Source organism: Equus asinus, chromosome 17 (assembly GCF_041296235.1).
Source record: "Equus asinus isolate D_3611 breed Donkey chromosome 17, EquAss-T2T_v2, whole genome shotgun sequence".
Lineage (NCBI taxonomy): Eukaryota > Metazoa > Chordata > Mammalia > Perissodactyla > Equidae > Equus > Equus asinus.
The window spans coordinates 12,845,638-12,869,441 of record NC_091806.1 but is presented as its reverse complement, the minus strand read 5'-3'; the positions used below and the strand labels follow the sequence as shown (position 1 = coordinate 12,869,441).

General features: G+C 39.1%; 1 protein-coding gene across 1 annotated transcript; it reads right to left on the bottom strand.

The window, feature by feature from the left end:
- Positions 1–8,859: 8,859 nt before the first annotated feature.
- OR4B1 (olfactory receptor family 4 subfamily B member 1) lies at positions 8,860–9,826 on the bottom strand. The gene has a single exon (XM_014861275.3). It carries the CDS (start codon positions 9,787–9,789, stop codon positions 8,860–8,862), a length of 930 nt encoding a protein of 309 aa, XP_014716761.3. The 5' UTR covers positions 9,790–9,826.
- Between the last annotated feature and the right edge of the window lie 13,978 nt (positions 9,827–23,804).

The following is a 23,804-nucleotide window of genomic DNA, read 5'->3' as shown; positions in this document are numbered from 1 at the left end:
GAAGTAGTGAAACGTCAATTTCAGTCACGAGCTCCCCCCTTCATAATTCCCAAATGGTATCTCACAGAATCCCAGAATTGTAAAGTGCTTTAAATTCATCAAATTTTATATTTTGTATAATTTGACACACAATAAAAATATACAAATAAGTTGAATTAATTATTTAAAAAATATCTTCAAACCCAACCAGCTCATTTTACAAATGAATCCTTGTGGCTCAAAAAGAGTAACTGATTTCCCAACATCCTATGGCTGCTTAGAGACTTTGCACCTTACTTCTAGCCATATCACCTACCTTTAGATCTGAAAAACTAGCATGGTTTCCTTCTGCCTTAGAATGAGGAATTGGATCAGACGGATCTCAAATACACTCAAGTGCCTCCAATTTGGCATGAAGTTAGCCACTCTGCTGGAACAGATCATTACTCCAGGAGATGATCTGGTTTTGGAAAACTGAGATTGGATGAAGCGTTGGATTTCTCTCTGGGAATCCTAGTCCCTGGACAAGCAGGGTTCCTTGGCTAATATTACGCAACTAGTTGATTTTTCACTGAAGTCCCCCAGTGAGCAAAGTCCAGGTCACACTCAGCTATGAGTTGTGCTGCAAGATTTAGAGACCTTGTACTCTGACCTCATCTGTTCATAAAAGAGATGACAGAGGCTGAGAGGTTAACTGGCTTTGTGGGCCACACAATAGATATTTCCCAGGTTACTAACCCAGAAATCAGTGCTCTTTAAACAGCACTCAGCTGCCTTCTGATGGTACTGGGCGGTGGTTATTACTGTGATTCAAGGATCAGACTTTGTCCCTAACATCAAATCACCACTGTCCCTGGGAGCTTTTAGAAAATGAAGTAGATGATGTCTAAGATGAATCACAAAAAAAGGAAATTCAGGGGATCTGGATCTAGGTTGATATTTGAATTTATAATATCTAAGAAATAGACAAATGCCACAAAAAGCAGAAAACTGAGAGATTTTAAGATCTTGATTTTGATGTAGAAAACCAGCCCACCCACTAAAAGTCCAAGGGTTATGATTCAATGATTAGATCCTTGAACTATTTGAAATAAATTAAGCTACACTATAATGAAGAGAACAACTTCCCCATGGAATTTCCTTTGCCTTGGGTGGAAGTTCGCCAATTAAACTATGACTTAGGATAAGTCTCAGTTTAGTGAGATTTCTATAAAGTTTTTCACCCAAGAATGAGGCAGTAAGAGAATAAAGTTGAAGGAAAGACATAAAGGGAACTTTTTCCAGACTGAAATACTGAGAATGGAAAGGAGGATGAATAGAGAAGAAAATGAGCACTGGACAGGGAGCCAGGTCACTGGGCACTAGCTCTGGTTCAATAATTGATTAGCTATCTAACTTAAGCCACATCGTTTCACCTCTCCACTTCTCACCCTCCCCTGTTCCCACTTCTATATAAAATGGCAGAGTTGGGCTAGATTATCTCCATTATACTCTCCATCTAACACTCATGGATTCATGTATAAGTTTCTTAGTCTCCCTGCACCTCAGCCTCTCCATCAATAATGATAGTGGCAATAGTAATGTAATCTAGTGAGAACTTCCTCAGACAGAGGTGTCATTCATCCATCCATTCATTCAAATGTTCATTCAACAAATAGGATTGAATCCTATTATGTGCCAAGCACTTTTCTGGGTGTGGGAGACTCAACACTGAAAAAACAAAGTCTGTGATACAGGAGGTTACATCCTTCATATCCCCAACAAGATAATGCAGGTAGAAAAAGACAATAAAAAATAAAACTTGATATGTAAGTCAACCAGTAATAAGTCCTAGAAGAAAAATAAAACAGGTTAAGGCTAATAGTGAATGCTGCTGGATACTGTTTTATTAGGGTAGTAAGAAGAGGTTGTCTCTTGTCAAGATCTGTGTGCTGTCTTAAGAATAAGGAAGGGGAAGTGGGAAATATAGGAAACCAGATAGGAGAAGATCACGTAATCCAATCAGGAGATGATTGTTACTTAGGCCAGGACTACGGCAGTGAAGGCTTTAGGAAGTTGTCAGATTCTGGATAAATTTTGAAGGTAGGAGTAATAAGATTTGCTGATGTTTTGGTTGAAAAGAGAGAAAAGAAGGAGCGGAATCAAGGATACCACCAAGGTTTTAGACTTGAGCAAACAAAATAAAATAAGTGAGGCAGAAAAAGATAAAAACTATATGATCACACTTATACGTGGACTCTAAAAACAAAACAAAACAAACAAACAAAAATGAGCCCATGGATACAGAGAACAGATTGGTGGTTGCCTGAGGCAGTGAGTGGGGAGTGGGCAAAATGGATGAAGGGAGCTAAAAAGTACAAATTTCCAGTTATAAAACCAATTAGTCTTGAGGATGTAATGTACAGCATGATGACTATAGTTAATAATACCGTATTGCATATTTGAAAATAAATAGGAGAGTAGATCTTGAAAGTTCTCATCATAAGAAAAAAATTTGTAAGTATGTATGGTGACAGATGTTAACTGGACTTATTGTGGTGATCACATTGCAAAATATACAAATATCAAATCATTAGGTTATACACCTGAAACTAAACAAATATAATGTTATGTCAATTATACTATATATATTTAACAGACTTGAGCAGTCAGACCAGAGTTAGCCTTTACTGAGAGACAAAAGGCTATGGGAGAACCAGAACAGCAGGGAATAACAAGAATTTTGTTTTGGATTTTTTTTAATATTTTTCCCTCCAACCCTTTATTTTTATTATTTATTTTATTTATTTTTTGTGAAGAAGATTGGCCCTGAGCTAACATCTGTTGCCAGTCTTCCTCCATTTTATGTGGGATGCCACCGCAGCATAGCTTGATAAGCAACGCTAGGTCTGTGCCCAGGATCCAAACCTCGGAACCCCCAGGCCACTGTAGGGGAGCACATGAACTTAACCACTATACCACTGGGCCAGCCTCTTGTTTGGGACATTTTAAGTGAGGTTGCCTTTCAAAATCTCCAATAGATTTCATTAATGTGGTGACACAGGTTATTCCTAATTTCAGTTCCCCTGACAAGAAGACCAATCAGGAATTACCCATAGACAAGACATCATTGTATAAATCTCAGAGCCCAAAGGTGAAGCTGAAGCACTCCTCTCTAGACAATAGAGATCAAGAAGAATTGCTTTGCAAGGTTAAGATGAGCAATTTAACATCAACTGCATTGCCCCTCCCCAGACCAACTGCACTGCACTGCTCTGAGAGGGCCCCCCGGGACCTATAGTTTCTCCAGCAAGAAAAGAGAACCCAAGGCAGACATCCAGCTTCTCCAGCATTGTGGGACACTTCCCAGGAGGCCCACTCAGGTCTCACCTCATGGGGATCACTGTATGAACCTGCAGAGTTAAAACACTGGGGATCATATAGAGACAGAAAAGGGGATGAGTCTTACAGTAACCAGCATTCGGATCTTGGAAGACAAAATTCCTGCTTGCAGTGGCTCCCAAGCAGAAATCCCAGCCAGTGAATCTGCCCATCTGCACAGCCAAGCCAGTGTCCCTGTCTGGCCAGGGAGCTCAGTTGGCAGTTCTGCCTAATTCAGATCCCCAGCCAATGGGCCAAACCAACTGTGGAGCCTGTTCTATGACCCTCACTGGGCAGGTAAGAAAATTCCAGTCTCGTCCAACTGCGCAGCATGGTCTCCAGTGCACCCTCTGGGAAGCAAGGCCACAGATACCCAGCAGCCATGGAGCACATCCTTTGGTCCTCCAGAGAAGAGGAGCATATTCACTGTCCTGCCCAACTACTGAGCATAGCCTCCAGTCCTGTCCCTCTGGGAAGCATGGCTATAGACACCTGGTAGCCATGCAGCACATTCTATAGCCTGTCCAGACAGGGAACCAAGCCAGCAGCCCTGTACAACTGTTGAGCTTAGCCTCTGACCCAGCATAACCAGAATGAACAGTAACCCTGAGCAGCCTCAGAGCCCAATCTAAGTACCACCTAACAATGGAGCCCAGCTTACAACTCTACCCAGCAGCAGAGCCAAGCATACGGGTCTAGCTAATTGCTAAACTCACCTTCAGCCTTGACTAGGCAGGGAACTGCCCAATCACAGGTCATAACCTGCAGCCCCACCCAACCAGGCAGCAACCTTACATAACCATGGAGCACAGTCTGCAGCCCTACTCAACTTCAGGAAACAGCCTGAGGCCCCACCTAAACACAAAGCACAACCAGTGGCACCATCCAATTGGGGAGCACAGCCTGAGGACACACTTGACCATGAGCTATTGGATGGTATTTTCTAAAATGTTGAAAGAAAAAAACTGTCAACCAAGAATACCATATCCAGTAAGTCTGTCCTTCAGAAATGAAGGAGAGATAAAGACTTTCCCAAATGAATGAAAATTGAAGGAGTTCATAACTACTAGAGATGTCTTACAAGAAATGCTAAAGGACATTCTACAAGATGAAATGAAATTAACATTTTACTAATTAACATACTAAAAACGTGAACGTGTAAAACTCATTGATAAAGGCAAGTATAAAGTCAGATTCATATTGTAATTGTGATACGTAAATCAATTACAGTCTGGTAAAAGTTAAAAAACAAATGTATAAAAATAACTATAACTGCAATACAATTAGAAGAACTGGTTAGTGAGAGATGAGACTTAAAAGTATTCAGCCACAGCCGGTACTGGTACGCAGGAGCAATCTTGCCCGTGATCCAGAGAAACAGCCACAAGTTTGCAGCAGAGGTAAGTACTAAAGTGTTGTAGACCTGTGCTATCCAATGTGGTAGCCACCAGACACATGTAGCTATTTAAATTTAAGTTAGTTAAAATTAAATAAAATTAAAAATTCAGTTCTCCAGTCATGCTAGGCATATTTCAAGTACTAATTAGCCTCATGGCTAAGAACTACCATGCGTTAGCATAGATAGAGGACATTTCTATCATCACAGAAACTTCTATTAACAATGCTGATCTAGACCACAGGAACTTAAGAAAGCAGAATGTTTACCTAAAATGTAAGCCCCACGTAGGCAGGGACCTTCTGTGTCTCATGTACCTCTGTGTGTCCCTAAAACTTAGAACAATGCCTGGCACATACGACATGCTCATTAAGTCTTGTTGAATGAATTATTAAATGAATCTAAAAGCCCTGAAATGAGTGATTGATTAAGAAAATTATGCTACAACTGGACTTTGAATACTACCACGCAATTATAAATCTTTTATGAAAATTTTTAATTGCTCTGGAAATTGGTATGTAATACACTGCCTGAGAATATATGCCAATCCTTACATCCATTCTTCCCTTCCTCTTTAGGAAAAGAACATAACTCTGATTTTTAAAGACAATTCCACACAGAATAAAGATTATAGTTGCCAGTCTGCTTTGCAATTAAGGGTTCCTAAGTGATTACTTTCAATCAAATAAGATGAGAGCAAAATTGCTGTGTGGCACTTTTGGGAAACCTCTTAAAAGGGAAAGTGACCAGTTTATCTTCCTTCCTTCCTCTTTACTTCTTCTTGGAATATAGATGAAATGCTAGAGTGGTGTTGTGCAATATGCATCTAATTGCCACATGCAGTATGTAAATTTAAACTTATCAAAATTCAAGTAATATGTAAAATCCAGTTCCTTGGTTTAACTAACCACATGTCAACTACTCATTTCACTACCCTATTGGACAGCACAGACATAGAACATCTCCAGCACAGCATAAAGCTCTACTGGACAGCACTCGTATGGAGCACTGGCAGCCCTTTGAGGTCATGAGGTTGAAGCTACAGACTGAAGATGGCAGAGTGTAGATTTCTGATAACATTGTTGGACCTCCACAACAGTGCTGGATTTTTCATCTCTGTACTTTTGTAATTCTATCTCATAAGCTGGGTTTTTTCTGTTATATGCCATCAAACCTTACCTAAAAGGACACAAATAATAAATGGGGGAAAAAATACAAATTTTTTATGCAAGGTAGCTTGCAGCATGTTATCAGTTTTTCTTTAATGAGATTACATTATGTTTATTGCCTAAAACATTACATTTTTTTAATGCTATGACAGAATCAACCAGAGAGAAGTAGCTACATGGTCTCCAATGCTAAGTGGTATAATTAGATTGTTACTACTTCTGTGGCTTGAGTAGGCATTTTTAAAACGTTACAACACTCTCTGTCTCTTAAAGCAATGGGAAAAATGCTTCCCTTCGGTTCCTGTGTGTTTCCAGTGAGACCAGAACAAAATGAGTAATTAGCTCTCAATAGACCTACCGATTCTCCACCCTCAGTAGGTGAGGTAATCCCAGAGAATTTTGACAGTGCAGTTACAGTAGATATTATCTGCCCACGCAGTATCCAATGACTCAGAGCTCATTGATGATGTTCTTTCCATAGCTCTCAGGGAGGAAACCAAACGTGCACATGAGTAAGGGGCTCCTGTCCCAGTCTACACCCTGAAGGCCTACCCTGCTGCAATACAAGTAAGGCATCCAGAGAAAGGGAGGGTAGCTCCACTGAGTTTAGCTCCAGACCCGATTGCCCTAAAGTACACATTGACGGAATATAAGTACATTCAGCATAAAAGATAATGGGGAGGCTGTGTTACAGTTGATATCTATTTAACAAATATTTATTTAGCACCTACAACATAGCAGGTACTGTATGAGGCACTCGAAAGCAATTAAACAACAGAGAATGTTCAGCTGAAAGAAGTCTCAAAACAGAAGGATTGAATGGCCTTCAAACACTTGAAAGCCTTTTGGGGTGCAATCAAGGCCTATTTTGAGTAGCTCAAAAGGACTAAAAGAAGACCTATGTGTGGACAGACACACTGTTCTCGTGTAAAATAAAATTAATCACCAGTAGTAATGATAATGATGATGATGGTGATATTTATTGAGTCCACATCACAACTCTATACTATGTTCTTTACTAAAACTTTTACATGTATATTATCTTATTTAATATTCAGAATAATCTTATGAAGTTCATACTACTTTTAATCTTATTGTACTTCTGCAACAACAGGTGCTCAGAGAAGTTAAGCAGCTTGGATCTTGGGGTGTGGCTGAGAGGCAGTTGGAACAGCCTGATGAATTTCAGAGCCTGAGCTCTTCATATTTAAACAATAAGAGAAGTGCTCCACACTGTGAAATGGATTCAGAAAGAATCAGTAAGAACTGATCTAGAAAGGATTCCCCATGGGCCTGAAGGGTTGTTTGTTCAGCAAGCACTTAGGAAGCACCAGCTATCTATGTGCATGATATTTAGAGCTGCAAAGAAGGAGGTTAGTGGATGGTCCTGCCCTTGAGAGGTTACAGTCTACTGAGAGAGAAGCACACGTTAAATAATACACTCAAAGTGATAAGGGCAATGAGAAAAGTATGTGAAAATAACCATGCACAGGAGACACAAATTCAAGCCAAGGAGGAGGGAGGACAGAGAAGGACTCATAAGAGAGATGAGTTTAATCTAGGACATGAAGGATACGTAGGATTTTGCCATAAGGAAAGAGGTGGTAAAGTCATTCCACGTAGAAGCAGTATTTTCTAAGGGAATATTGATGGCCATCCATGGCCATGATTAGTGGGGACACCAAGGGAAGTGGGAAGATTTCCTGTTCCCTTTGAAACCACTATTCACCTATCTGCTCAACCTAAGCACTAAGGAGAAAGAGAAAAGTCCCTAAGGCCTATAGCACAACTGTGATGCCCCATCCTTCTACAAGGAAGCTGCTTGCAGTACTTCATCTGATCCTCAAGGAGAGGTGGACGGACTGAGGGCAAATGCAAAGCCATTCTGTGTAATTCCAAAGCCAACAAGTTCTAATTTTTCAATATTCTCTAAATTGTTCACAATGATATGGGGTGTTCACAATGATGAGAGGTGAAACAACATTGTAGACACAGACTGTCTCATTTCACTTCACCAAGAAACACCAATAGGCATGAAAAGATATGGACTTGGCATGTTCACTTAGAATAAACGACAGAGTCTGGAGTAGAAACATACATGGACGGTATTTCCTTCCACTGCATTCTTCAATTTAAGCCTAAAAGCATTTTCTACACTCTGTGTTATTTTTTTACATCTGATTAAGCTAAAAGAGATATCCTTTTTGTTAAAAAGATTGACTTGATCTTTCCCTGTTGATAGCTAGTATCTATGGCATTTTGATATTTCGTTGTTGTTGTTCAGGGAAGTTGAACATTGCAAGAGGACTCACAGAGACTTAAGGACTATCTTTTGTGCCAACATGTCACAAGAACTAAAATTGCTCCAGGGATTTTTCAAATACTTGTAATCAAATAGTCTATGGTACAAGATGCCAAGAACCAACCAGGAGAATAGAAAAATTTACGCACTCAATTTTCAAGGATGCACTTGTCCACATTGGAAGAGAACAGATTGGTACCCTCATCCAAAATATCCACCAATAATTCTTCTATTTGGTTTCCTTTCTTAATGAAATCTAGGTTGTTATCATGAGGGAGATTGAACAAAGGGAGGAAAAGGAAGGAAGGAAGGAAGAAGAAAGGAAAGAAGAAAGCATGGATGGTGGTCACAGGAAGAAGTGAATAACCTACAAAATATTTGTCAAGATGTTCTCCTTTGCATTTGCACTTAGTTTGAGTCTTCATGTTACCTAATACCAGTATATTGTTGGATATCATCGAGCCAGTCTGACCTCTGTCCTTGGAACACTAGATAAACATAGCATAGTCTTTGGTTACTAAGGAAAATCACATCAGCAGTTACGTTAAGTCCTTATATTTGTTTCCGCCATGTGTGAATGTCCCACTAAAATCAAAATCCATTTCAAGAACAGAGAATAATCAGACACACATTTTTTATTCACTTTCACATTTTCACTCCATCCCTACGTTTTCCTTTTTGCCCCTCAACCTCCTCATGGCCATTTTCACCTCAGCATTTCTGAGTGTGTAGATGATGGGGTTCAGCATTGGGGTGATGACAGTATAGAACACAGCCACTAGTTTGTCCTCAGTGAAGGTGGAGGAGGGTCGCATGTAGAGGAAGATGGCAGGTCCGAAGAACAAGATGACCACTGTGATGTGAGAGGCACAGGTAGAGAGCGCTTTGCGCTTTCCCTCTGCAGGATGGTTCCTCACGTTGACCAGGATGACAATATAGGATGTCACCAAGATGAGGAAGGAGCACAAAGCAATTAAGCCACTATTGGCCAACACAATAACCCCCTCCACAAAAGTGTCAGTGCAGGTAAGCTTGAACAATGGCTGGAGATCACAGAAGTAGTGGTCAATCACATTGGGACCACAGAAGGGCAATTGGATGGTGATGAGAATCTGAATTATGGAGTGAACAAAGCCTCCCAGCCAGGTACCAGCCACCAGTACTTGACACACTTGGTGGCTCATAATGTTCATATAATGAAGAGGCTTGCAGATGGCCACATAGCGGTCATAGGCCATCACCACAAGCAGGAGGATCTCAGTGACTCCAAAGAAGTGGAAGAAGAATATCTGAGCCAGACAGCCCTCCAGGGAGATGGTTTTAATCTTGGCAAGTAAGTCTGTGATGAATTTAGGGACAACCGTAGAGGAGTAACTGATCTCCACCAGAGACAGCTGGCTTAGGAAGAAGTACATGGGGGAATTGAGACTTTTGCTGATGCTAACCGTCAGAACGATGAGGCCATTGCCCACCACTGTGGCCAAGTACACAATGAGAAATGCCACAAAACACACTCTCTGCACATCTGGATCCCGGAAAAGGCCAGTGAATATTAACTCAGTCACGTTATTTGTACTGGCCATGGATTTCACTTGAAGAAGTCAGATCTCAGAGAAGAGCCCTGTGACAAAACAAATACAATCATAACACCAATTTTTCATGTTTATTTAGCATTTGCCTATTGATGGAACCCTTTCACATGTAGCATCTGACTGATTTATTTATTTGTTTGTTAATATAGCAAATGTTTATCCATTCACTGCACAATAGCCCACCCCATGCAAGACACTATTCAATCTACCTCACAAAAACTCTGTCATCCCCAAATCCCAAGTGAGAATACTGAGACTCAGAGAGGTTATGAACTAGCCAAGGCCCCCATTAAGAAATGAATGCAGGTGCTGGCCCCGATGCGCAGCGATTAAGTTCGCACGTTCCACTTCTCGGCAGCCCGGGGTTCGCCGGCCCAGATCCCGGGTGCGGACATGGCACTGCTTGGCACGCCATGCTGTGGTAGGCATCCCACATATAAAAAATGTAGAGGAAGATGGGCACGATGTTAGCTCAGGACCAGGCTCCCTCAGCAAAAAGAGGAGGACTGGCAGTAGTTAGCTCAGGGCTAATCGTCCTCAAAAAAAAAAAAAGAAAAGAAAAGAAATGAATGCAGAACAAGAACCAGATCATTTCTTTCAAAGTAGTATGTTATTTCAAGTATACCACACTGAAAAAATAGTCAACACTTTCAGTATTAATAAGCATCCATATTAATTACTAACAATTCTCCTGTTCTCAATGTTTTCTCATCATGCCTTTGTTTTAGAAATTCTCAAATGATCTTCTCCTCCTGGATCCCTTGTTTCCTCCAATTATTTCCCAGAAATGCCAATCTCATTAATATTTCTGCCTTTCTAAAGAGTGTCTTCAATATTTTCCTTACATGAGCTATATAAAGTTTCTGAATTCTATCAGGCCTTATGATTTTGCCCAATCCCACAGTTTCATAAATTTTTACAAACATTTTGAGAAAATTTTGACACCTGGGACCAAAGTGGACATCTAGAAGTTGTTAAGAATATAGCTCACTCTCAAACAATAATTCAAACATAACATATGGGGATTCACCAGTCTGCTTGTTTCTGCCTTCCAGTCTTACCACCATTGGCAAACATTTTTGTTAGCAGCAGGTGAGGATTTATTTTAATTCAATTCTTTGACCAAATGTTTTATTAAGCACCTACTATATGCCTATGCAATTCAGGACACATGAAGGAAGAAAGAAAGATGGCTTTTGCTCTCAGGAAGCTTGAAAATTCATGCAATTTAACAGCACATTTATAAAATGAGGCAGAGAAAAATCTCAAGACTTTTCTCTGCTTTTAAAACTACTTTGAAATATCCCTTATTCCTCTTATTTTTCCTTCTTCCACTTGTGCTTCCATACTGAAATAGATTAAATACCTCCCCTGGCCAACTTTTCTCCTCATGAGAATTTGAAGACATTCACTAGTTGAAAAAGTGCTAAGAGAATCCTCAGCAAGTCACCTCGCTAAAACCAGAGAAGAAAAGGGGGATTGCATGGAATAAAAGAAGGGCACCCAAGAAGAATGACTGAACAAGAGAGAGGAAACAAGATGGGGCTCCCTTATTGGTGCAGAGGAATGTAAACAAGACATCAAAAACCACCGAAAGAGGCCGTGCTATAGTTTGGCAGTCTGAAGGAAACTAAAGCATGTGGTTACCTGATGGTCACCATTTTCATTGTCGTTCCAAGAACCACAACAGCAGACACTGCTGCCCTTTATTCAGTATCCGTTGTGTGCTGGACTGTGGTAAGCACTTTACAGTCGTTCCCTCATTTAATTCTCCCTGTTCCACTTTGAGGTAACTAATTGATAGATGAGGAAATTGCAGTTCAGAGAGGTTAAGCAACTTGCCCAAATAAATATAGCTTGTAAGTGATTGAGCCAAGGCTGAAACCCATGCCTATCTCAAATGGAAGGGAAAGCCTCCATGCCTCAGCCAGAGGAGAAAGGGGTGAGGCCCTCCCATGCCTGAGAGAAATGATATCAAGACCAATGGTTGGTACAAAACCTATCCAAATCCATTTATTATACCTTCCCTGTGAATAGCAGGAGCATTCCAGGAAACTGCAAGTTATTGGGAATGTGTCAGTGCTACCATCTCTGGAACATGAGAGATGAAGAAGCTATGTGGGATACTGAGCAGAGTGTGAGGAATGGGGATCTCCCTTTCTTCCTCCATCCCATGGTAGGGATTCGTACAGGGGTGAGAGCTGCAGCTGGTGAGACTGGGCTATGGAATCTGTCATTATCTCCCAGCAGGGGTGACTGACAGAACTCCTCTTCACACCTAGTCTTACAGCAGCACCACCATTCTCCCTGGCCCTCAGGCTGGAAACCTTAGAGTCAACTCTAACTCATGCCTCTCCTGCATTTCCCATATTTACACAATCCCCACATCCTGTGGATATTACCAGTTCCTTCCTCTGTCTTCCTGGAGCCTCCATCTTCAGGTGGGATATAAGCTCATGTGAGGATGACCGCAGCCTTTATGTGCTCCAACCGTCTCCAGGTGTCTCCAGTCTTCATCTCCCCACTTTATTCTTTATACTGAAGTCGAAATTCTTACTGAGTCTCCCTCTGCTTGGATCACTCAGAAACCACCACTGTCTCCCAGTTTCCTGGAAATCAGGCCTAAATTCCTCTACCTGACTTTTAGAACCTTCCAAAGTACTTCCCCATATTCCTTCAAACCAATGTTACTGGCCACTAAACAACACGTCATTGTTCTATTGAGAGGTCTCCTCACCTTCTCATGAACACAACTGTTACCCACCACAAGAGCATCCCTTTTATTTTTCACATTACACCATGAGCCTGGCTCTCTTTGCCTCCCTCTCCAAGTCCTACCCACTCTATAATGTCCATTGTCTAGGAAACGTTCCCTGGTTACTTCAACATTAGTTCATTTATCTCAGCTTTCAACACTGGAAATTTAAGTGATCTTTCTGTTAAATACAGTAAGACACAGAGTATTCAGCCCATAGTGAGCCTTCAATAAATGCAAGTTATTATTATTATTATTGCTATACTGTTAAAATGCAAATTTGAACAAGTTATGCATTGACTTGAAATTTATCAATGGTTTCCCCTTGCCTACAAGATTAAATCCAACAGTATTAGCACAGCGCATAAGAACTGGAGCTTGTTCATTTATCTAGCTTCAATTGTCATCACATCCCCTGGAGCCTACATTCCAGCTCTTCTGAAATATATATCATTCTTCCAAACTTGCTCTTTACATATATTGTTCCCTTTGCATGATATTACATGTAAAAGCCTAGGTAGATAAGTGATGGTCTGGACCCTAACTAGGTAGAATTTTATCCCCTGACATAAAGCCTCAGAGACAGAAATCTGAAAAGAACAAAATAATAGTGATAGAGAGCCTGTAAAACCTATTGCTGTGAGCTCATATTCACATCACAAGGGCATCCTCTCCATGACTCACTCTGGACCTTCAAGTGGTACTTCACAGAATCCCAGAATGTGAATGCCAAAAAGAACTTTAGGACACATTCCCTCCAATTCTCTCCTTTTTACACAGGCAGAAACTAAGGCTCAGGGAGGGAAAGTGATTCACCCTAGATCACACAGCGATTTGTAGCCTTTCATTTTCAGTCAACCTGAGAAAACCTCTGGGTATGGCATTCCCTACCTTGTTTGGGGAATGCTCAGTCTTAGAGCAAGGAGTTGAACGTGAAGTTTCTTCTCTTTAGGCTCAGGAAAAATTGCCTCTTCGTTGTGAGAGCTTATCTCTTAAAGGGATATCCTGGGCTGAGGAGACTGTAGGGTTGTGCCCTGGAACACAGGATGCTTTCTTCACAACAAAACTCTTCCACAAGGCTCCTTCCTCTGCATCGAAGGCCCCCAGTGGGCTAAGCCACTTCATCAGGGGAAACCAAATAAACTTTAGAGCTGAAAGGAAATTTGTAGACCATTAATCCAATCTCCTTAGTTTATAGATGGAGCAACTAAGGGCCAGAGTTTAGCTGACTTCTCACACAGATAGTTTTTGGTCAAGTTGCTGAGGTACTGTCTCCGTGATACCAAGATTCCTTTCTAGTGATTTTGATTTTGTGATCGTTATTGCCAGTTAACAGTGTTAATCTTGCTTCACACAACAAAATTTCCTGGGTCCTGTGATCTATTAGAAAATTAACAGCCTGTGGTGGTGTGGAGAAGTCACAAAGGAAAGGATTCAGGAAATCAGTCCCAAGGCCAATCCCTAGATCAGTCATTTAGAAACAGAAAAGCAGCTACAGAAAACAACTAATGAGGGAGTGTCAGGTCCTGTTTTTCAGTTTAGAAAACCCACTCATTTGCTAGAAGACTGAGGATTGTTTTTCAATATCAAGATGCTTGAACTATTTAAAATAAATTGAACCACAAGCTGTGATCAAGGGACCTAATTCCCCATGGAATTTCTTGTCTCCAGTGTGAAAACTTTGCCAAGAAACTGTGAGTTAGGAAAAGGTTCAAAATGTGTTTCAATTTATTTAGTTAGAGAACTTTGAGAAATTAAAAACATCCAGTAATTACGCTCTGAGAGAGGTAACTTAAAGAGATGACATTAGAAGTGTTTTTTGCCCCAATTTTCTGGGTCACCACGGGAGTATGAGACTGAAGGGAGAAGAAAAGAGAGATCCAGGGGAAGGGGCTGCCAGCTGGGTGACTTTAGGCAAGTCCCTTCGTCTCTACAATCTGCAATTCTACAGACATAAAATGTCAGAATGAGACTAGGTTATCTTTCATGTCCCTTCTCACTCTAGCATTCTATGCTTCAACATCACTTCGACTATGATGCCTTGAACACCCCATAAGTGATGATGATGATAATGATGACAATCACGGGAACAGTAATTGTCATTTACTGATTACCTGCTATGTGCCAGGCACTACGCCAGAAATTTTGCAGCCATTGTCTCTAATAGTCACAGCAATATTGCAAGGCAAATTTTCTTATTGTGCATTTTTTTGTTTCTTCCATAGCATCTGTTTTCCTCTATTCCTGTCAAAACTACTCAGATTTTGCTTTGCAGGAACCACACCACCCCAGTCCCAGCCAAGTGATTTGGATGAGATTGAGCACCTAGATGTAGGTTTTGACTGGCTTAAGCAGCTCTAATAAACCACCTACTGGCCAAAATACTGGTTGAGGGATGGAAAGTCACACAGTCAGAGAGACAGGGAGGCATTTGCTGGATTCACAGGCAGGAAGCATACTCTGTCTTAAGCAGAACCCATCAGAAGAGACAGAAACATTTGCTTAAATAGTTTTGAGTGAGTCTGTCTGGTCTAGAACCGCAGCAGCCACTTTGTGACAAAGGGACTCGTGAGCTTCCAGAGGGCCGCCACGTGAGAGTAGAAAAGCAGTCAGCGTGACCAAGGGAAGAGCGTCAAGAAGGAAAGAAACTGGGCAGTGGTAACATTTGAGCCACTGCAGCAAGTCTCACCTGGAGCCCGCCTTACCTCAGGAATTTCAGTTACATGAGTCCATTCCCTTTTAAAGTACACACAATAGGATTTTTTGTCAGTCGAATCGTAAAAACTTCCAACTGGTACAATGTTATTATTTTGATCTTACAGTTGGGATTCTGAGTCTGGAAGAAGCTACCTATTTATGCAAGGTTACCCAGCAGCTGGGTTTATAGCTATCCTCTCTCTACTTCCCAAAAAATGTTGTGACAAAAAACGAGACCAGGGAAATGAAAATGCTGAAGTCCAAAAGTGGAAGATGTATTTAAACACAGTAATATACTCATAAACAGTGTTAGTGCTTATCTCTAGGCGTTGTATTATAAGTGTGGTTAGAATTTTTTCTTTATTATTGGTAGCTTCCAAATGTTTCTAAAATATCTATAATATTTATCTTTTAAAATTTTTTTAAAATTTTATCTTTTAAAACATTATCTTTTTAAAAAACAATAGATTATTTCTAAAGGTTCAGGAAACACTCTCTACAAAATCAAAGAGAAACTGTCCTGGAAAAGAAATGAAACAGAAATTTGTACTCCTAGAGATATCATAAACTTAAGCTCCAGATTTGAAGACTATTCTGAGCAAACTCAGGAAGTAAACATAATTTAAAATTTCATAGGATTCTTCATTATGAGGTCACACTACTCACCGTTCCCTTCCACCCATACTTGTTTCTGGTAATTGCACACTGGTAAAAATATCAACCACAATAGTTTCATGAATTCTCTGAGCTGCATCATTCTCTAACTTTAATTACACATTGAAAAGTAGATGCCAATTCTTGGGGAAATATTGCAAATGCCATAAATGATAGCTTTCGTACCCATGATGAAAGAGAACTTCTGGAACAAATTAATGGCACTTGCACACTAGTGAAGATATACCGCCATGACTAAAAATGATCTTCAAAAAATGTTTGGTTTTGAAAGAAAACATAGCGTAATGGAAAGACCACATCAGGAAAAAATGTTTTCAGATTTTGTTTCCACCACTTAGTAGTTTTGCAACTTCAGAAAATTAATAGCTTTCAGTCTCAGTTTTCATATCTGTTAAATGGGTCTAATAATACATACCTTCAGGATTGTTAGAATGTGAAATGAAATAACCTGTCTTAAAAGGTTTATCTAACACAATGCTTGATATATAGTGGTTGTTCCAAAAATGTTAATTAGGATTTTTAAATTATTTACACCCATTCAAAGTATAGGTCTTTGTGTCAAATTTTATAGGAGAAGGGTCACTAAATTAAAATCTAATCAGTAGCACTGAAAATGATTGCCACTATTCCTTTTATAAAACAAAGAAGTGTCTGATAAAAAATATTTCTTCCTCCTCTTTGGTGGCAGGTGCTGCTCAAAACCTCTATTGTCTTTACTCCTTTCTATTCATGCCCACAGGAAAAATCACCTTCCCAGAATCCTTAGCAGCTAAACATGACCATATGATCCAGGACTGGCCAATGAAATGTGAGCAAAGGTAACCGGTGGAGCTTTTGGAAGTTTTTTAAAAGAGGTCATACGTAATTGGTGTCCCCAGTCGCACCTTGCTCTTCATCCTTTACTCTTCTTCCTTCCTTCCTCTTCCTGCTACAGTGTGGATGTGAGACTAAAGGAGAAGGAGCTATGTCTCTCTCACACTCAAGACCATGTCTAAGGAATTAATAGGAATTTTTTTTAAAAGCTATATACAAATAAAACTACCGTGAAAAAATCTGAAAAGGTAAATCAGAGTACTTCTACTGATACAAATACTGAAAATTCTCCACTACAAACACATTCACAAAGCTAAAGAAATCTGCACCATAGTACTCAAAGCTGAATTAAATATAGTCAAATAAACTTTTATGGATATGAAAATAAAACATTGAGTTAGAAATGCAATAAAATAACAGAAATGGATTTTAAAAATCAAAAAGTAGTGAAATGAGAGTTAATTAAGCTCAAGAAAAATTAAAATAAAAATACAAAACTATGTCAGTAATTTTGGATTAGTTGTACATTTTTTATGATTCCCTTTTACCTTACTATTTGTTTATTATATATACTTCTTTTTAAGATATTTTAGTATTTGCCCTCTGATAAATAATATGCATTTTTTTAAAGATTTTATTTTTCCTTTTTCTCCCCAAAGCCCCCCAGTACATAGTTGTATATTCTTCGTTGTGGGTCCTTCTAGTTGTGGCATGTGGGACGCCGCCTCAGCGTGGTCTGATGAGCAGTGCCATGTCCGCGCCCAGGATTCGAACCAACGAAACACTGGGCCGCCTGCAGCGGAGCGCACGAACTTAACCACTCGGCCACGGGGCCAGCCCCGAAATAATATGATTTTTAATTAATCACAGTCCACCTTTAAACATTTTTATTCAACTTCACATTTATTCTAAGAACAAAACAATGGTATACTTTCAAATCTCCTGCACTTTTTGTGTTGTTTTCATATAATTTACTTTTACATATGCTATAAACCCACAATATATTGCCACCACTTTTGCTTTAGACAATTGCCTTTAAGAGAAACTAAGATAAGAAAAAGAGTCTTTATATTTACCCTTTTTTAACCATTCTGGAACTTTTCATTTCTTTGTGTACATCCAAGTTTCTATCAGATATCATATTCTTCTTGCCTGAAAAATGTTAATATTTCTTGTAGTATAGATCTGCTGGTATGAATTCTATAAGTTTTTGATTGTCAAAAAATCTTTATTTTACCTTTGTTTTATAAAAATATCTTCCCTGACATAAAATTATGGCTTGGCAGGAGTTTTTACTTTACTAAATACTTTAAAGACATTGCTCTATTGCCTTCTAGCTTGCACAGCTTCTGATGAGAAGTTTGCTGTAATTCATACCTTCTTTTTTTATATAATGCGTCTTTTTTCCCTGGATGCCTTCAAGATTTTCTCATTGTCTTTGATTTTCAGCAAGTGAAATATGATGCGTCAATGTGTGGTTTTACTTTTCATTTCTTTTTGTTATTGTTGTTTACCCTGCTCGTGTTCTCTGAGATTCTTGGATCCGTGATTTGATATATTTCATTACTTTTGGAAATTCTTAGTCATTATATTTTCACATATTTCTTTTGTTCTATTCTTTCTCTTTCAAGATTTTTGTTATTGTCCCAAAGTTCTTGGATACTCTGTTCTTCAGGTTTTTTCCTGCTCTTTTTTCTGTTTATGTTTCAGTTTGGTAATTTATATTAACCTATCTTTAAGTCACTATTCTTTCCTTTGCTCTTTCAAGTCTACTGTTGAGCCAGCCTAAAGCATCTGTGATCTGTTACCATGTTTGTTATGACAGCCAAATTTTGACTTGTATCTTTGGTGGGTCTTGCATGGCGGATTTTACCATCCCTCCCCCAGCCAGAGAAGACCTTAAATTGCATTGGCATAGGAATCTGGGTCCAGGCCTTTTTGCCTACTCCTCCTCAATGGTAGAATATTCTTTTCTTTCACTCTTCACCCTGCCCCAGTGGATTTTCACATGTACCCTGGGGCAAAAGGCACCTTCCTCAGAGGCCTAAAGCTTTTTTCCTAAGTGAGAAGGGTCTGAGTCAGGCTGTGTGTTTTTCCAACAATGGCAGCTGCTCTCCTCATCCAAGCCTGTATGACCAATGTAGATTTCCTCCAGTCTCTGCCCTGCCCCCAATACTTCTCATGAACGCCTAGTGGGGGTCTCTATAGAGAAGATCCTGTGAGTGAGCATGAACTCCCTTTGTGTCTATGGCTCGCAGGCATTCTGTAGTCTCATGCTAGCCTACATTTGGCCATTAGGCAATTTATTTTTTTAAAACTTAGCTGTATTTTTCTTACCCAGTTCTGTTGCTCTTGGTATTTTTTCCTTGGATGCTCTCCCAATGAGCCAGTGCTTGTGTTCCATCTCTGCTTGGATGGATTTGTACTTCCACATTTCGGGATGTTTGGTTACTCTGCAACCTCAACACTCTGATAAGTTCAAAGAAGTCATGAATTTGTCATTTATCTAGATTTTTTTTCTGTTGATAGGCTAGGAACAACACCACTTCCAGTTTTCTACATCCTAGGCAAATCTAGAAAGTAGAAAGTCTAGAAGCAAATCTTCAAAATGCTGTATAAGACTCAACAATGAAAAATCAGAAAACATCTTGAAAGCATTTAGAGAAATTAAAGAAGACCTAAATAAATTGAGGGATATACCATTTAAGATTTGACCATTTAGGATCTAAGATTAGTAAAACGCGCAGTATTCCAAACGCGATCAATAGATTCATTGCAATTGAAAATAAAATCCCAGAAGATATTTTTATGGAAATTGACAAGCATATTCTCTAATGTGCATAAAAATGAAAAGGCCAAGTTAAACTACCTTTGAATAAGATCAAATTAGTAGACTTACACTACTGATGATCAAGAATAATTAAGGGGCCGGCTTCGTGGCCGCGTGGTTAAGTTCTCATGCTCTGCTGCGGCGGCCCAGGGTTCGGATCCTGGGCGCAAACATGGCACCGCTCGTCAGGCCACGTTGAGGCGGCGTCCCACATCCCACAACTAGAAGGACCTGCAACTAAGATATACAACTATGTACCCGGGGGGTTTGGGCAATAAAGCAGAAAAAAAAAAGGAAGATTGGCAACAGTTGTTAGCCCAAGTGTCAATCTTAAAAAAAAAAAAAAAGAATTATTAAGATTACAGTTATTAAGACAGAGATGGATGCAAAGATAGACAAATAGACCAATAGTGTAGTGTAGTCAAGAGGCAAATACATATTATATGTGAACATTCAATTTTCTCCCAATTGCACAGAAGAGCTACGGATAAAAAATAGGCTTTTAAATAAATGGTGATAGCTCAATTGAATATCCATATAAAAAAAATCTTTGATCCTCCCTCACAGAATGTCCAAAAATTCATTCCAGGTGGGTTTTAGATATAAATGTGAAAAACAAAAAAATGAAGCATCTAGATATTAATGTAAAAGAGTATCTTTATAAATTTGGAATAGGGAAGGATTTCTTTTCTTTCCCCAGTTACTAAGAAATAGCTCACATACATCACTGTGTAAGTTTAAGACATAGAGCATGATGGTTTGATTTACATATATTGTGAAATGATTAACACAATAGGTTCAGCTAACATCCATCCTCTCATATATATACCATTAAAAGAAAAGAAAGAAAAAAAGGAAAAAACATTTTCCTTGTGATGAGAACTCTTAGAATTTACTCTCTTAACTTTCCTATCTATATTACAGCAGTGTTAGCTATAGTCATCACGTTGTAAGTTACATCACTAGTAGAGATCTTTCTTGACTCCTGATGGGGTTATGTCCCAATAAACTCATCATAAGTTGAAAATATCGTTAGTCAAAAATGCATTTAATACATCTAACCTACTGAACATCATAGCTTAGCCTAGCCTAACTTAAGCATGCTCAGAACATTACTTTAACCTACAGTTGGGCAAAATCATCTATGTTATAATAAAGTGTTGAATATCTCATGTAATTTATTGAATAATGTACCGAAAGTGAAAAACAGATTTGGTTGTTTACTGTTGTGATTGAGTGGCTGGCTGGGAGCTGTAGCTTACTGCCACTGCCCAGCATCACAAGAGAGTATAGCACTGAATGTCACTAGCCTAGGGAAAGACCAAAATTCAAAGTACAGTTTCTACTGAATGCATATCATTTTTGCACCATCGTAAAGTCAAAAAAATTGTAAATTGAACTATCATAAATTAGGGACGGTCTGTACTTAACTATTTTACAACTGGAAGTTTGTACTTTTCACCACATTTCTCCAATTCCCCTTGCCCCGACTCTTGGCCTCTGGTAACCACGAGTCTGATATCTTTTTTCTATGAGTTTCATTTTTTTTTAGGTGCCACATATAAGTGAGATCATACAGTATTTGTCTTTGATTTATTTCACTTAGCATAATGCCTTCAAGGCCCATCCACGTTGTCACAAATGATAGGATTTCCTCATATTTTGTGGCTCAAAATTCTGTTGTAAATATATAGCACTTCTTTATCCATTCATCCATCAATGGACACAGGTTGCTTCCATGTCTTGGCCATTGTACATAATGCTGCTATGAACATGCAGATATCTTTTCTAGTTAGTGTTTTCATTTCCTTTAGATATATTCCAGAAGTGGAATTTCTGGATGATATGGTAGTTCCATTTTTAGTTTTTTGAAAATCCTTCCGTGCTGTTCTCCATAGTGGCTGTAGCAATTTACAATCCCATCAACAGTGCACGAGGGTTCCCTTTTCTCCACATCCACACCAATGTTTGTTGCCTCTTGTCTTCCGCATCATGACCATTTGAACAGGCATGAGGTGATATCTCATTGTGGTTTTAACTTGCATTTTTCTAATGACTAGTGATGTGCATTTTTTCATGTAGCTGTTGGCCTTTTGTATACCTTCTTTGGAGAAACATCTATTCAGGTTCTTTCTCCATTTTTTAATTGGGCTATTTGTTTTTTTGCTATTGAGTTGTATGAGTTCTTTATATATTTTGGATTAACCCCTTATGAGATATATGGTTTGCAAATATTTATTCCCATTCCATAAGTTTTCTTTTCACTTTGTTAATGGTTTCTTTTGCTGTGCAGAAGCTTTTTAGTTTGATGTAGTTTCACTTGTTTATTTTTAAAATAAAAAATAGTTGCCTGTCCTTTAAGTATCATATCCAAAACTTCACTACAAAGGCCCATGTCAGGGAGCTTTAAGCCTATGTTTTCTTCTAGGAGTTTTCATGGCTTCAGGTCTTACATTTAAGTCTTTAATCCATTTTAAGTTATTTTTTGTGAGTGGTATAAGATATGGGTCCAGCTTCATTCTTTTACAGGTAAATATCCAGTCATCCCAGTACCATTATTGAAAAGGCTATCTTTTCTCCATTGAGAATTCTTGGCTTCCTTCTCAAATGTTAGTTGACTGTATAAGAATTTCTTAAAGAGGACACAAAAGTACTATTGTCTTAGTCTTTTGGGCTGCTGTAACAAAATACCATAGATTGGGTAGATTATAAACAACAGAAATTTATTTCTCATAGTTCTGGATGATAGGATGTCCAAGACAAGGCACTGGCATATTCAGTGTCTGGTGAGGGCCCACTTTATGGTGCATATAAGGCATCTTTTGATTTGTCTTCACATGGTGGAAGGGACAAGGTAGCTCTGTAGGGTCTTTCATGAGGACTCTGCCCTTATGACCTAATCACCTTCCAAAGTCCCCACTTCCTAATAACATCAGCTTGAATGTTAGAATTTCAACATATAAATTTTCAGGGGCAAAAATATTCAGTTCATAACAACTAACATCAACTAACATAATGGAAAAGATCAATAAATTATATTAAAATGAAAAGAACTTCTATTCATCAAAAAAGACCATTAAGGGGCCAGCTCTATGACCAAGTGGTTAAGTTCATGTGTTCCACTTGGGTGGCCCGGGGTTCGCCAGTTCAGATCCTGGGTGCAGACATAGCACCACTCATCAAGCTTTGATGTGGCAGCATCCCACATAGAGGAGCTAGAATGACCTACAGCTAGAATACACAACTATGTACTGGGCTTTGGGGAGGGAAAAAAAAAGAGGAAGATTGGCAACAGATGTTTGGTGAGGAGATGACAATCTCCTCACCAAAAAAAAATACCATTTAGAAAGAGGGGAAAAAAGAAGCTACAAAATTAGGAGAGGAGATGATACAGAGGTAGAGATAGACACAGAGACGTAGATATAGATATGACAGGGTACTTTTACCCAGATTATATAATATCCAGATTATATAAAAAGAACCCCTACAAATCAATAAGAATAGATAAGTAACCCCAAAATGGGACCAAGAAAAAGGCACATCATAAAAAAACTAGCTAAATGGCATTAAAGTCATGAAAAAATGTTCAATATCAGCAAAATTCTAATTTAAAACACAGTAAAATACATAGAATTTAGAATGCAGTTATCTCTTGGTATTTGAGGATAGGCAATGGGATGGGGTAAGGAAGGGACACACAGGTAGATGTAAGTTATTCATAATGTCTAACATTTGGGTTATGTTTTGGCTTATAAGTATTTATTTATTTATTAAACTAATTAATTAATTAATTAATACTGAAGTAGATCACGCATGGAACAATGATAATAATGAGCCTCCATACAACAATTCATGCTTCAATTCAATTCAACTCAGGCCCTAAACACAAAACAAAAGAAACCACGGAATGCATATAAACTGTTTATAATAATGTAAGACATATACTAAGTGTTTAAACAGTGGAATCCATTATTAGATTAAAGAATGGATGTCAGACAGGAAATCCAGGGTGATCCACCTCCAGTGACCATAAAAGCCAGAGGAATCCATTCTGAGAAGCCCTCCCCAAGTGGGCCCCCACACTTGACCAACGCAGCAGGAAAACCTACATGTATCCTTGGTGAGAAGTTTCAGCAGAGGAAGCAACTTAGAAGGCTCATGGGAGTTCATTACTGAGGAGAGCCACAGAGAACACAGCATCAACTGGGCATCAAGGGGTTTTTCTTTCTCCTTCCC

Excerpts from the sequence above, each read along its gene's own strand:
- OR4B1 (XM_014861275.3), bottom strand. The coding sequence starts at position 9,789 with ATGGCCAGTACAAATAACGTGACTGAGTTAATATTCACTGGCCTTTTC.